We start from the raw sequence: 15,005 nt of genomic DNA on the forward strand, positions 1-15,005 counted from the left end.
CAAACTTTCGCATTTATAATATTATTAGTAGGATACATACAGTAACAAAGTCCTCAGATTTGAACAATATTTTGCTCTAGAGCACTATGGTTCAAACATAGAGTAAAGTAAAATTGTTGTCAAACTTTGTGCGGCCATATTTATTTTTCTAATGAACTGTCACTAGTGTCATATATGTCACCGTTTGTTTGTCAAATATTTTGGCGTAAAATAAAAATGATACGATAAATCCGTAAATATTACACCAATATTAAAATGTTTGTTAAAATAAATAACAGTATCTGAATTTAGTGATTTAAAAGAATTTGAATTTAATTATATTTTAATAAAATAATTAGGTCAGTTGTAAGTTTTGCCAATTTGGTTACCGGTACGTCAGAAGGCTTTCTCTTGGCAAAAGAAACTGCAAACGGCAAAACAAACGGTTTTAGTAAAGTTAAACTTGGAGATTATTTTCAGGTTAATTGCTTATAGTGTGAAGTGATAATTTCAACTGTGTTTTTAAGTTAATGACAAGTACTTTAAAGTGATATAATGGCAGAAAACGATTATTTGGATTCCTTGGAGAACAATCATTTAGACGGAGCTAACGGTTCCTTAAACATGACCGATAATAGCATGGGTGTAAGTATGTTTACATAAGTTTACAACTCTTTTAAATAGTAGCGGTAAAAATCAAACTGCAGGCTATGGTTTTTGACATTCAGGGTAAAGACCACGCAGCGGCGCTACTATCTAGTATCTATGGGGTCGCAAACATTCGCGAATTATAGGCGTAGTCTGTATTTAATGGCCTATTTCATGATTTATTGCATTGCATTTTTAATGCAACATGAAGAACTTGTATTTGCAACGAAAATAATTCGCCGAAAACGATGTTGGCACGACTGAACTTTGTTTATATTTACACAAAATATTGTGCAAAATCTCACGATGGACGTAAAAAAACGGCGTTGTAATAAAGATGGTGATACAAAGGTGAATCTATTTAGTAAATAGTATGCCTCATAACAATTGTGTTAGCCACTGAGATCGCGTATTTGAAAACAACAATATTGTTCGTATTACTTAAATTAAAAAGTTAATTAGTACCGAATATCGTCATAATGAGACCACTTAAGGTAATTGTATATTATGTGATTACATTTTGTTTAGTTTATTATTCATATTCATTGTTAATGTAGGGAGGTGATGAGGCATCTGGCACTGAGGTACCAGACCTTGCTGCCATTAAAGCCAGAGTCCAGGAAATGGAAGAAGAGGCAGAGAAATTAAAACAAATGCAGACTGAAGTTGACAAACAAATGAGCATGGGCAGCCCACCGGGACTCAGTATGTATTTCTCTCTCTATAATAAATTTTCATCTTTTATGCACTTGTATATCTGTCTTAAAGGACAATCTGAAACAAAATAAAAATATTATATTATGTTATAAATATTAATTGAATGGAGGGTGTTCTTATAATTGTTTGTGAATAAGTAACTCAAATGAAATATTTTCCATTTTTATTCTGTTTTGGGTCTAGTACGAACAAACATGAAATAAATTCATTTGAGTTAGATGTTTATTCATATTCAATATTATGAAATAACTTAGTTTCCATCAGTAATTTCACCCCTGTAGTAAAAACAAAATTTGCAGGGGAATGAAGTGTTTCATGGTGATAAGAAGTTGCCATGTCATTCTAATTTACTATCTCCATATGCAAAATCATATTTTTTGATTTTGTTGCAACATGAAAAGAAAACAGTGAAACAAATGTTTTAATTAACCTTTCAAATGTTGTTATTAAATGCTAAATAAAAGACAATGCTCTGTTGTGCTGGTGTAGTAATTAAGTCTATATAAGTATGAAATGTAAATAACCTAATTTGATTACAACAACATTTTGCTTACACTCTGTTGAACCCGAAATTCGGAATTAATAGTTGCAGATTTTTAATTTGCACTGTTGGCAAAAACTTACATTAGTAATATAGATAAACACTGCATTATATAAATGAGTAATTACATTTATAAGCATATCCACATAATCAAACCATTTAAAAATAGAACTATAAACCTTTTGTAGAAGTTAAGTAATGTTTTACAGCGAGTCCACTAAATATGTCCTTGGAGGAGAAGATAGAAGCTGACAATAGGTCAGTGTATGTTGGTAATGTGGACTATGGTGCCACTGCTGAGGAGTTGGAGCAACACTTTCATGGCTGTGGATCTATTAATAGGTGAGTAATTTAATACAATACAATGTGTGCATATACATATATTTATTTATAATGTCTTTAATGTTATGTCAGTTTGTTTTTAAGTTAATATAATGTTGATTAAAATTGTTGTACTAATCTATCAAAGGTATTCATAATATAATAAATAAATTAATATAAAAGTAGTTAAAGTTATATTCAGAAACTTCCTATTTGTTTAGTTCTTGATTTGCTTGTAATACCTAGTGCCTGTATTAAAATATAATACAAATGCGGAATGATGATTGCTGTTATATATACTGATATGTGCATTAGAGAAAAATATTATCCATCTTCACCATACATCTATGCAAGGCAGGATACTGAACGATCTGGAAATGCTGGTCTTGTTCAAAAGGATATCTTAAGTTAGAAAACCAGTTCTTTCAAGCATCTCAAGTTATTTTCAATGTTATAAAGAGATTTAAAAAGTTTAGAATAATCCAAGTTGTGTATTGTATTTCAGGGTTACAATATTATGTAATAAGTTTGATGGTCATCCCAAAGGTTTTGCATACATTGAATTTGGAGATAAGGACAGTGTACAGACAGCAATGGCGATGGACGAATCATTATTTAGGGGGCGTCAGATAAAGGTGAGCTTAAAAGATTTTTATTGTCATGAACACTGCTTCAAAATGCTTTTCTACTTTTACTAATAAGTTCAAGGGAGTTTTAAAATAGGTAATAGTCTCAATTCACTTTGATGTGATATGATATGTGATAAAAAATTTCTTAACTGTAAATAGATATGTCTAAACTTTAATTATAGCCACCATTATTTTTCCCCAAGTGTAATATCAATAATTTGCATGATTTCTCAAGATTTTAAAAGTTGAGTAGAACTACTATTGATTTTCTTAAAAAAAACTTATTATTGTATGTAAGAATTTGCATATTTGTTGTGTCACATTCATTTAGCTTTATGTTGTTGTTTTATATTATTTTATCTTTCAATATATTATCATTTGTTTTGTCATTAAAATATTATTATTCCTTTGAGACTATAGCTATAAATTTAAAATCAAATAACAGGAAAGACACTTATTAAATGTGTGGAAGTATTATGTGATGAAGAGAATTTCATAAAACATGAATTTCTTTTTTCTAAGTTAAGTACCTTGTATGATTTCATTTTAATTTTCCTCTATCACAAAAAAAATAATTTGTTGACATGTTCATTTCTATTATTGAGAAGAAATACAGCATTGTAAAAAATGCTTATTTAGGACATATATTTTTACTGATACAGTTTGTATTAAGTCATTAGATAGATGGTACTTTAAAATGTAGGGCATAATATAGTACAGCTTCACATTAAAAAAAATTAGACAATATCTGCTAAAGGATACAAAATAGACATAGAGAATCGACTAGTTTTGAGATATTGAGTATCAAAAATAAATCTAGATCTACAAAGTGTTACTTCAAATAATAAGCGAGTCAAGACTCATCGGACATCAACCCATACAATCCGCAGGTGATGCCGAAGCGCACGAACAAGCCGGGGCTCTCGTCGACGAACCGGCCGCCGCGCGGGGCGCGCGGCCGCGGCCGCTCCTACCGCGGCTACTCGCCGTACTTCGGCGGCGGTCGGGCCGCGATGCGCCGCGGCAGGTACAACCCATACTGAGCGTGCATGTTTATATCAACACCGGACACGCGCACGGACAGACGGACACAATACAGAACATACTAAACCCCCCCCTCCCCCCCTAAATTTACAAGCATACATATAAACTTAACTTCCCTCCCCCCACGCACACATAAACACGCAGATACGTACATACAGCTAGATTCATATATGTAACTCCCACTAGGCCTCTTTTCAACATCCTGATTTGCCTGATGGGTAAGTTCTTGGATGCCACAATAATATAGTTACTAAATATCATTCACCTGGCTAAAGAATCAACATATCAACAAATTGTTGCTCATTCCATGTTTAGCAGTTTGTTATTTCCTGTTTTTATATATTCGTTACCACAGACCCACTTCTGTCTCGATGTTATTAACCTGGCTTGGTACAGGTTGCACAATATCATTTACATAAGAAATAAATAAAATATTGTGCCAAATTACATACTAATATTATTATGATTATTTAAGTTGACTATGTTTATAACATAATCAAAAACAAATCAATTGAAAATCGCCTGGATTTACGTACCATAATAGAAATGATAGAATTTTATCAAAAAAATAGTATATCTAGAGAGAATTGATTCCACGAAATAATCTCGCCAAATTTGTATAAACTAATATACAACTATTTATAGCGGAATATAAAGCATATTCAAAAAAGCAATATTTGTCTTTATTAGAAAAAATGTTTTTAGTGTGATGATGTTGGAAATTGGACCCTTTACTAAAATCAGTCTATCTGTCTCCCATTTAATTCTGAGAAAGTGGTATAAAAATAAACCATTGCTCAAGAATTGCTCCAATAACAAATTTATAGTGTTACAAAATAAGTGCCTTCAAATAAACAATATTATCATTGTATGAGGGACCACATATATAAGTTATTTTTTAACAACAAAAATGGACTAATATACAAGAACAGTTTTAATTAATAATAATTTTAACCAATGGACTTTATTGTGTTTTGTGCCGAATATAAAAAGAACCAAATATATACTACACCACTTACAATAACTTTTGTTAAATAATAAGTACAATGTTGTTTTTATGCAAAGATGTTGATATAAACATAATATATTCATGTGTTCAATATACTCATAATTTACTGCATTTCGCATAGGGAAAGGCTTCGTCGTTGTGTGTCGGAAAGTAAACGTTAATTTGAGTATATATGTATTACTGCGCATGCGCCGGTATGATGTTGCTTCCTCGCTCTTACAATATACGGTTGTGTAATATTTCTATAGAATACGTAAGAAGCCTTTACATTTGTGTCTTGCACTAAATATGAGTGTAGCCTTGCAGGAGTCGCGGTTATTTTATATATGTAGAGGTTTGATATGATGTGTAGTACTTATGCTTGTTGAGTATTTCCTGTAGTAATGTTTCCGAAATAAATTATTTTGTATCAGCAATGTTTCAAGTATGCAATTGCATGGATATATCTTTTGTTTGATGCTTTAAGTACAGTCTTGAGAAAAATGTTCAAAAAAAATCTTTATGAGGAAAATTTATTTATACAAAATAAACTTTATGACGACAGTTTCATGTATTTTAATATCGCATCCTTCCTATTCCTATATTATGTGCATGTTCTTTATGAGCAATTTGGAAATATTATATGAAAGTAGTGCACTTGTCGGTTGTGGGTTAGACTTTGGACCTTTTAATGCTCATACAATATTATGGGCGTGCGATTCTAGTGACAAAATATTGTTGAGATGATATAGAACAGCGTTGCCAGATTTTTCGACAAAACCCGATATTTTAACTTTGAGTAGTGAAAAACACGACAGTAATTAATCAAATGTCAATACATAATAACATGTTTTAATAATAGCCAGTTGCTAAAAAAAGCTGATTTCCATATGTACCATGTGTAAGACGAATTATTAATTCAAAGTTCTGTGAAGATTCAGTAATATGACCCATGTCTTTATATCGGGAAGTCTGGCAAGGCAGATTTAGAGTGAAACGCTTTTGTGATTATCCGATCATTGTTTATAGGTAAACGAGACGTAGTACACTTATGTCAAACAAGTACCTTTTTAGGCTATTAGAATTTTCAAACCCTAAACACTTAATTTAGTTTTTTTTGCACATACTATTTTTGTAATGTCTATTTGTAACCTAATTCAACAACCTTATACAAACACCATTCAAGTTTAATCTCACTGTGTGAAGTAATTAGTAACAGCCGCCTTATTTCAAATGAATGTGAAAGTTTAATGGTAATGAATGTTATTATCTTAATTTTCTGCACAGTCTTCGTACTTGCACGATGAACGGTTGTTATAAGAGATTTTTTATTCATTATTGATTTTGGGGAATAAAAAAGTAATAAAGTATATATTATAAACATTTTAAATAAAGGTATAAAACCCCCATGAGTCAAAATAAATAAAAATGAAAGAAATAGCTAGTCTGATTTAGTAGCTAGTGCTTCGAGGCGATTCTGGCGAGAATCAAGAAACAACAACCAGTGCTTCCTTCTTAAGAAAATAAATTTTAAAATGGGTATTTTAAATTGGAAAAACACTACGGTGTTGTCTATGATATAAATTATTTATCTATGATGCATACTCAAATGTTAAGCAAAATGTAATATATATTACAAAAATGCAGACTCGCCATAATAGCTTTGTCGTTCTATACTTGGTTTATTTTTACATGACGATGACGGAAAAGAACTCGGCTTTTATAAACCAAAATCTTGCCTGTACGTTTTGCAAGATAATAATAAAAACATACGAAACAAGCACTCGGAAGTAAACTGAACGCTGGTGACAGTCAACCGACGTTAAAAGCTATTAGACTTTTCATTTGATTATTCAGTAGAAATATGCGTGTCCGTTATTGTCATGTAAAACTTTATAAAGTTCTACATCAAGGGCACCAGCACTGAATATAAACACAAAGATATTAGGCCTTGTATGATGTGTCTGTGCCTTGTTCGCAGAGGGATGAGGCGCGGCTCGTACTACTCTCCCTACTGAGTGTGGTAGAGGGGCAAACGGCCCCCCTACAGGAAGTGTAGAATAAGTTTAAATGGACTACGTCCACTTTAAGGTTCATTGGTGATTTTTTACAAGTGACGCAGTGACGCTAAACAATTAAAATCTAAGATACAGTTTTGAAATTACACAAACCGTTTTACAGTGTTATGTAGTAAGTATATTATAATTGTAAAGTCAATAATTATACATTTTAATTGGTTATTACAAGTGTCTATGTACTACTTGTTTCTTTAAGCAAAGACAACGCTGATTATATCAATTAGTGTTATCCAATTGAATGCCTTTGCTATTTTTAAAAGCTACTTTCATAATGTTTATTTATAATTTTATTTAACACTAACGTGTACGTTTTGCTTTATGATAGGATAAAAAAACGAGTTTTAAGGACACAACCCTATGGGTAGTTCATGAATTAGCGTCCTTTTTGTAAAAATGCAGCGGATGCAATAATAGTGAAATAAGTGTGTTTAACGTATTTGACATTGTAAATGAACTAATTGTTAGTAGGTTAAAGATACTTTTTAATTATGTTTGTATTTGATTTTAATGATTGAATGGGAAATTAGGATACATGTCCTTGAAGTTAAATAAAGCATGGAAATTGTAATGCACTATTTTTCCTATCTCTATATTGAAGTTGTGACATCTTTCATATTTCCATACAATACACTTGTACATTAGAATTATTTTTTAACATAAGAATAAGAATTGTTTCGCAATCGTCGAGTAATAAAATGAAAGCTCATATTTTTATTCTGAATATCGTGATTAAAGTCGCTCCAAATTTTACTTAGACTTTGCGAAACAGTAAATAAGAATCAGATCCCCCACCTAAGTAAGTATAAGCTGCACAGTATTCTAAACGTATTAAGCAAAAATACACTTGAGGGAGCGGTCAAAATGTCCCTAAAATTTGTTAATTGAACAATAGTTTTTTAACAAATTCTTTGTAGACATGGCATTGTTGTTCATGTTACCATGTAGGAAAATGTTTGGTTCAATTTTGTACCCTCCTACCTAATTATGGAGGATAGAGGTAAGGAGGATCATCTCAGTGTATAAATAGTGTCCGTTGAAAGTGAGCAAATTAAGCAAGCAAGTGGAAGAATATTTATTTTAATTTTTCGGAAGCACCACAACAAAAACCTGCGCTTTATTACAGTGTTTTTTTTAATAATTATTATAATATATAGACAAATGAATATGGACTACAATTATACAGTATTTATGTACCCCAATTATCTGTTAATAGTAAATAGGAAATAGTATTAAGTCAACCCTAAATTAAAAAAAAAGATGTTAAAGCACATTCTCAATCATTTAGGCAATCACGTGCTGAAAAAAAATTAAAAGAAGCATACTTCACTACTCTGTTTATAACTGATAAATTCGTATCACTTCCAAACAATAGTTTGTTATTTACAAGTGGACACTTTCAACTAAACTCCCATACAAGATAGCTCTCCTTACTTCTACGCCCCATATACTTACCTAATATAATGATGTATTACTTGAATTGAAAATATATTTCTATAGCCTTATACGACATGAATCATTAAAAGCTATAAGTATGTATTTTATCAAATTGATTAGAGCTGAACAGAGAATTTTGAGTGAGATAGTTTTTAATGATCCATGTCATATTTTAATACACTATAATTAAATAAATATGAAATCTTCAGTATTGTTCAGAAGGCGGATTACCATCAAAACACGAAATTATTTAAAAACCTAAAAATCTTTTTTTGTGACTGTTCTTGTTGGTCAATTTATAAAAAAAAAGCTTGTCATATGCAAATCCGCCATTGAAAATATGAATTAATTGTTATCATCGTGGTAAATATTATTTTATATATATTCAATTCTACTAACCTCCATACAAAATCCAAAAATTGCCGTGTAATTAAATAGTAAGAAAGTGACAGTAATGTACACTTAATTTCCTGTTTGATTAAAAAAAGAATATTAAAATGCCTATACAAAAAAAAATCTTATGGGATAAATGGGAGAAAAGTGTTGAATAAGAATAATTTTAAGAACAAATTCCGTTGTTTTATTTTTGGTGTCATATACGATCAACCTTATGGTCTTTCTGATGGCAATGAGATTTTGAATTGCAAAAAATATATACACCCATACATAGAAGACATACGAGATCTCTTTCCCCTAACCTAACTATTCATTTATTTTTCATCTAGGAAGAAAGGAAAGGAAGGAAAGGAATTCGTGAAAAACTGTTTTTGTCGAATTGCATACCTACCGAAGACCAATAGAAAGACTAAAATATAATGCTAAAACCTATTAAGAATTTAAATGCAGTAACATTTTATCTAATTTGTCCTTTTTACTCAGTTTGTATAAAAGATCATTCAGTAATTTTAGTTAATTTTAAATCACTAGTTATCAACTGTATACCATACCGTACCGTGTCGATTTACTTTGAAATCTTTTCATTCAATTTAAAATCGTAGTCTGTCTATAGTCTATATCTTAGTACAAATATCAGTATGTTTTGTTCAAATACAAACGATTATTTGAAACTACCTGCGGCTTCGCTCGCATGAACTTTATTTATTTATTTAAACACTTTATTGTGCTGCCAACAAAATAAAATAACTTTGTAAACAAACTGGAGACTTTAAATAAAAAAAATGTATTATATCTGTATCTTATAGATATAATACTTTTTCTACCGAATTTCCGCATTAAATCTTTCTCTCTAGATCTTCAAATGTATGCTATGAGCAGAAAATGGTCATCATGTGTAACTATTTATGCTTTGGTACGGTTTTAATGTCTTCTAGTTTAGGTGGTCTGTTGCAGCTCCAGGTGTTATATAAATAAATTATAGCATCGCAATTTATTTTCTGTTTCAATATCAAACAGATAAAACATTACGTATCGACAGACACAAATTTTAAAATCCGTTAAAAATAAATGAAACAGCTTATGGCTACAAACGCGTTGTCAAATTGACATTTATTCACCTATTTCTAATTGTCAAATGTCAATAATAGTTTCCTCTATGATTAAACAACGTAAAATTATTATAAAATATAAACATTCGTAATTAGATTTTTATAAATAAATGGTTATAGTATTTGGTACTGGTTAAAGACAATCTAAACAATATATTAAAACAAAAGGTTTATGTACCGTACTATCGAAGTGATATAAGTATCGATCTAAAGCCTCGTAAAACTACGACCGTCAAAATGTCGGTGATGGCCCCTGATTTTTTAAACTTCATTAAAAAGCTGGAAGAAGGTGAAGACAAATTGATGTCTGTGTCGCCTATAGAACAACCCCTTGAGTTTGAATTTAATGTATGTATTTATATTTCCACATAATTATGAATGCCCAATAGTATTGTTAAACGTGCTATCTTTCCAGAATTCAGTATGTTCCGTATGCAATGGATATTATGGCCCTAGTTTTGGTGAACCGGTGTGTGTAACATGTCACGCATTTCTCTTCCCGGAGTTCCCTTCTTATTTGCCTTGCTCACATTTTTCCACCGAAAAAACCGACGATGGCGATTCAGGAAACGACGAGCCGTCAGACCTAAATTTCGGCACCGAAAAGAAATCGAATCGGACATTTCCTATACCAGCTTGGTGGCGTTACAGAGTGAGTGATATATAGTTTCCACATAACTGAACTTTTGCATTATAAATGTTTCTGTCCTTAAATGATATTAGCAATACATATTATTGAAATTATTAAAAGCTGTTAAATTATTGCTTTCATCATTGAGTGTTTATTATTTTTTGTGGTCCTGAAACAAATTAAAAATAAATTTCTCTATATAGTAAACCTCACAATAAACATATCAGTACTCAAAGGAATGTACACAAATTTTTTTGTGAAAGCTCTGGAGCCCATACATGCTTTCACTTATGGATTTAGGATGAGCTACAATTTAGAAAGTTTGGTGAACAATTAAAACCATATTCCAGACATCACTAGACAGTGAAACTAGTCCGGAAGATGATGCAAGTCGTGCCAGCAACTCTGGGCCCAGTGGTAGCGGCAGTAATGGTTCAGGAAATGACCCTCCAAAGGATGGAGCAGTATATTATGGTGGATCACCACCACAGCCACCCAGTTTAGTTAGAACTCTACAAGCTTTGACGACCCCACGTCTCCCAGATAATGTGCCATTTGGTATTGTTGAACATTTGCCTTCTGAAGGTGTGTTACATCTTTTTTTTTTCTTTAAGTAATACTGAGCATTTGGAAATGCAATATATATTATGTGTGAATAATAAAATAAAATATTGTTTAAAATTTTTAAATATTGTATGATTAAAGCTATAATAATATACAGATCAAGAAAAATCACACGGATAAAAAAAAACAAGTATACCAACTACTAGATGCTCGTCCTGGCTCTGCCTGGATATCAAGATTCCTGTTTTATCCCAATGGAGCATTTAATCGAGATAAAAAGTATCCTTGTAATGGGTAATACCAAGTAATTTCATTCCCTGTCTTTACCAAATTTCATCAAAATCTGTTCATCTGTGATCGATGAACAAACAAGCAAAATTTCACATTCATAATATTAGTGTGAAGTGTGATTACAAGTATGATGAATATAAATGTGTCTCTTTCTACCTCTGTCTATTTTTTTTTGTATATTTAACTTAATATTGATTATATCTGTTGCAGTGTTGCTATGCATATTCCAGTACCTGGACGACATGTCGCTGTGCGCGTGCGCGTGCGTGTGCACCCGCTGGCAGCGGCTGGTGCGCGCGCGCGTGCCGCCGCCGCGCTGGGCGGCATTCGCGGCGGCGAGGTGGCCGCTGTTCCGACCCATATTTACCGATTTTGACTGGCAGCGGGTGAGTTTTGTGTTTGTGAGAGTTGGAGGGCTATTTTTTGTGGTGGATATTTCTGTATAATTGGATCAGTACAGTAATAGGTGTATTAGTTTTTTTTTTCAAATTAAAAACCAGATGCCTATATAGTATGTCTATGCTTTGATGTTTTAGGCACCTGGTTCACTTGTGGTACAGCAAAACTGATCAGTCTCCACTAGCATTAAAACTTGGCTACTCAGATCTATAATGTACCTATAGTCAACCACTTTGACGAAATCACTTAAATGGACATACAGATTTTTCAAATTTATTGAAATATGGCGATTGAATTTCATCTATTTCTCGTACAGAAATATCAATCGCTGGTCGAGTCGTGTTTCTGCCGCAACTGCCTGGTGCAGATGTGCGTGCAGGCGCCGCCCGACGGCGAGGAGAGCGCGTGGCGGCGGAATCGGCTGAGGAGCGAGCTGAAGGTAACATAGATAACATAGATTACATAACATTGTTAACCATAGATAAACATGTGTAATCTATCTATGGTGTTCTTTTTTTCATTTTCGTGGCAAGAAGACATGTCTATTAAATGGTGTTCTTGATACTTTTTGCTTTTGTTTTATATTTATGTCCTATCCTGTGTGTGTGAAAACTGAGGGTAGTGGCTAAACAACGAAATTAAGCATTTTACTATGTTAGAACTCAGTTATTATGATGATATAATTAAATTGCTTTTGGATTGAATTGTTCCAGATTGATGAATATTTCATAGTTTTTAACTGATTGTTTAAATTATCATTATTTATATGATACACTTGTAACATCATTCGTTTTAATTGTACTGCCATGTAATGTCCACCTGTCGATCAGTAAACTTGGTGAAGGTAAATACTGAAATTTAAATGATGTGTTCTATTAAAATTACTATACGCTTATTTTTTACTTTGTAAGTTCTGAACTGTCTTCATTTTTATTTCTGTTATCATATTTTTACAACCATTCACTTCCCGCAATCCAAATTTTATTTCGACCCCAATATAATGTGACGTTTGTTCCAAAATCCCCAATTCGAATTTAATTTCTTTTCTTCTTTTCCTTGAAAAAAAAAAACGATTTTTTTACAGATATCATAAAAAAATAATACGTGTCACAGATAAAGAATCGTATTAGCCGTTGTCATTTCCCTTTAAGGATAATAAATTACTGCGTCAGATGTTGCGTAACGACCCGCCCGAAGGTATAGCCGCGACGCCGCTGGACGCGAAGTGTTGCCACTGGCAGGCGAGCGTGACGGGCCCGGCCGGCTCGCCGTACGAGGGCGGCGTGTTCTACCTCTATGTGCAGGTGCCCTATTCGTGAGTATGCGTTGCAGATGCGGCTTTTGGTGCGCTGCTTTTTGGGAGGTTGCAGGTGCGGGTGCTGGAGTTTCGAGGTGTAACGTTGTTTTTTTTTTTTGGTGTTGTACCCATCGAAGTGAACAACTGACTCACAAGCTATTAACTAGTTTTGTAGCGTTACTCATTTGAACCTTGCAGCGACGAAATAAGGTGTTAATTTGAATAAATGTTTATTGGCGATTGTGGGTCTAGTTGTTTCTTGTGAGCCCTTTCAATGTTTGTTTCGCTAATTTAATATTATATGCTATTGAAATTTCATAAATACAAATCTTGTGCTAATGCTTTAATCTACCTTAATATAATTTCCTGACTAATTCTATTCATAACATAAAAAGAATGTCACTTTAACTGTGATCATTATGTTTGTGATTTTATTTATTTATTTTTTTGTCTTCGTGAACTCTAAACGCATTTATTTATGAATATTATTATTTATTTAATTTAAATCATTTAAAAATTAATGTATTTTTTCTTAAAATGTAAAAAATTGTTTTAGAACATGAAAAACCAAATTAAGATAAAGATAGCAAAACATATATATATGTATATCTATATAATATATTTTAAGGACCTTAAAGTAGTGCATACTTTTGGTGACTTAATAATAAACAAAAAAAATCTATACATATTAAAGCTTATCATAGAATTATTATACTCAATATGTATATTATGAAAAATTCTATAAATATGTTTCCTGTTCACATTTGGAGCGAGTCGCGAAAGCATAAAAAAATTATAAAAAATATCGTATCAGTAGTGGATATAAGCTGCGCTCTATTGACTATTTCAGGTATCCTATGAGTCCACCTGTGGTTAGGTTTCTCACACGCATCCTGCATCCGAATGTGTCTCGCCATGGGGACGTGGGTATCGACTCCGTGCACCACAATTGGTCCCTGGCGCTCACTATAAGCAAAGTGCTTATATCCATACAGAGTTTGCTCACCGATCCTTACACTAATGTAAGTTAGCTTATCATTACTGTCGGCTGGCTGCTTCGGTTTTTTTTTGAGGGGAATTAGAAAAAAAAGAATATTATATCGATGAATTACGCTTCTTTTTAGAAATCTTGAAAAAATGCTGGGACTTTATTCAGTCTTTCAAATCATTTATCGTCTCTAGTACTAAATCAGAGAAAAATACCACAAATCATAATGATTATTCACAAGCTTGATGAATACCTACCACCCCATATGTTGATTTCAAGGACTTTTCTTTGTTTTATGTTATATTCTTCAACGTTCAACGTTTATTATATAATATCTTATTTATTTTGAACAGGTATGTATGGAACCGGAGCTCGGTGCGATGTATGTGAAGGACCGACCGCGATTCGAAGCCCTAGCGCGCCAATGGACATGGAAATATGCCATGCTGGATGTTCTGCCCTTCTGAATTATTAATATAATGAATAGTTTAGTACTTGTATATAATATTACGCGTATAATGCTCTGCATCTTGTAATATATTGCTGAAAATTATATTAAGCTTTTAAAACATTGATGGCTACTGTATTGCCAAGATACTTTTTAAGCAATTTTATATTCCATTCAACGCAACAATTTCAAAGATGCATAGAACAACAGATGTTTCGGCTGTGTATTGTGTTATTAAGAAATTATTGTTCTGTAATATGTTGTCTAAGTAAGGAAATATTCTCAAAGAAATTTTATGTTTTATTTAACCAACTTTTTTTCTAATTTTATTCCATATTTCGGTCAGTTTCTTGCAATTGCAAAGCACGGGTAGGCACACTGCACTTCCGGGGGCCCTACAATAACCCGGATACGGCGCTTCGCTTTTCTGGAGCCATCTTCTCGTATTTGACAATAACCAGTTTTCATAAAATCTTGCGTCAATTATGTCTCTTAATTCGGTC

At 32.4% G+C, this 15,005-nt stretch overlaps 2 protein-coding genes across 7 annotated transcripts; both read left to right on the forward strand.

Annotated features, from left to right (window-relative positions):
- The first annotated feature begins 156 nt into the window (after positions 1-156).
- On the forward strand, positions 157-8,949 carry LOC119831627 (polyadenylate-binding protein 2-B). Of its 5 annotated transcripts, none has more exons than XM_038355056.1 (7): positions 157-370; positions 460-624; positions 1,185-1,332; positions 2,095-2,227; positions 2,712-2,841; positions 3,726-3,862; positions 6,849-8,949. In XM_038355056.1, exons 2-7 carry the CDS (start codon positions 535-537, stop codon positions 6,883-6,885), a joined length of 675 nt encoding a protein of 224 aa, XP_038210984.1. In that variant the 5' UTR covers positions 157-370; positions 460-534; the 3' UTR covers positions 6,886-8,949. The 5 variants fall into 5 exon arrangements, with proteins under 5 accessions (XP_038210984.1, XP_038210983.1, XP_038210985.1 ...); XM_038355057.1 differs by having other exon boundaries at positions 164-232; XM_038355055.1 differs by having other exon boundaries at positions 157-624.
- Positions 8,950-9,911: 962 nt separating this feature from the next.
- LOC119831867 lies at positions 9,912-14,793 on the forward strand. 2 transcript variants are annotated; one of them, XM_038355422.1, is made up of 8 exons: positions 9,912-10,232; positions 10,300-10,536; positions 10,866-11,100; positions 11,581-11,756; positions 12,086-12,208; positions 12,921-13,084; positions 13,917-14,088; positions 14,408-14,793. In XM_038355422.1, the coding sequence occupies exons 1-8, from the start codon at positions 10,122-10,124 to the stop codon at positions 14,519-14,521; spliced, it is 1,332 nt and encodes a 443-aa protein (XP_038211350.1). In that variant the 5' UTR covers positions 9,912-10,121; the 3' UTR covers positions 14,522-14,793. The 2 variants fall into 2 exon arrangements, with proteins under 2 accessions (XP_038211350.1, XP_038211351.1); XM_038355423.1 differs by having other exon boundaries at positions 12,942-13,084.
- The last annotated feature ends 212 nt before the right edge of the window (positions 14,794-15,005 follow it).

The sequence above is a fragment of the Zerene cesonia genome, chromosome 14 (genome assembly GCF_012273895.1).
Source record: "Zerene cesonia ecotype Mississippi chromosome 14, Zerene_cesonia_1.1, whole genome shotgun sequence".
NCBI lineage: Eukaryota > Metazoa > Arthropoda > Insecta > Lepidoptera > Pieridae > Zerene > Zerene cesonia.

What these genes read in the sequence shown, in the direction of transcription:
- LOC119831627 (XM_038355055.1), top strand. Translation starts at nt 535, where the DNA reads ATGGCAGAAAACGATTATTTGGATTCCTTGGAGAACAATCATTTAGAC. An exon ending in TGACCGATAATAGCATGGGT is followed by an intron (nt 625 to 1,184) that starts GTAAGTATGTTT and finishes TTGTTAATGTAG; the next exon opens with GGAGGTGATGAGGCATCTGG. An exon ending in GCCGCGATGCGCCGCGGCAG is followed by an intron (nt 3,863 to 6,848) that starts GTACAACCCATA and finishes CCTTGTTCGCAG; the next exon opens with AGGGATGAGGCGCGGCTCGT.
- LOC119831867 (XM_038355422.1), top strand. Translation starts at nt 10,122, where the DNA reads ATGTCGGTGATGGCCCCTGATTTTTTAAACTTCATTAAAAAGCTGGAA. An exon ending in CAGCTTGGTGGCGTTACAGA is followed by an intron (nt 10,537 to 10,865) that starts GTGAGTGATATA and finishes ACCATATTCCAG; the next exon opens with ACATCACTAGACAGTGAAAC. An exon ending in GGCTGAGGAGCGAGCTGAAG is followed by an intron (nt 12,209 to 12,920) that starts GTAACATAGATA and finishes TTTCCCTTTAAG; the next exon opens with GATAATAAATTACTGCGTCA.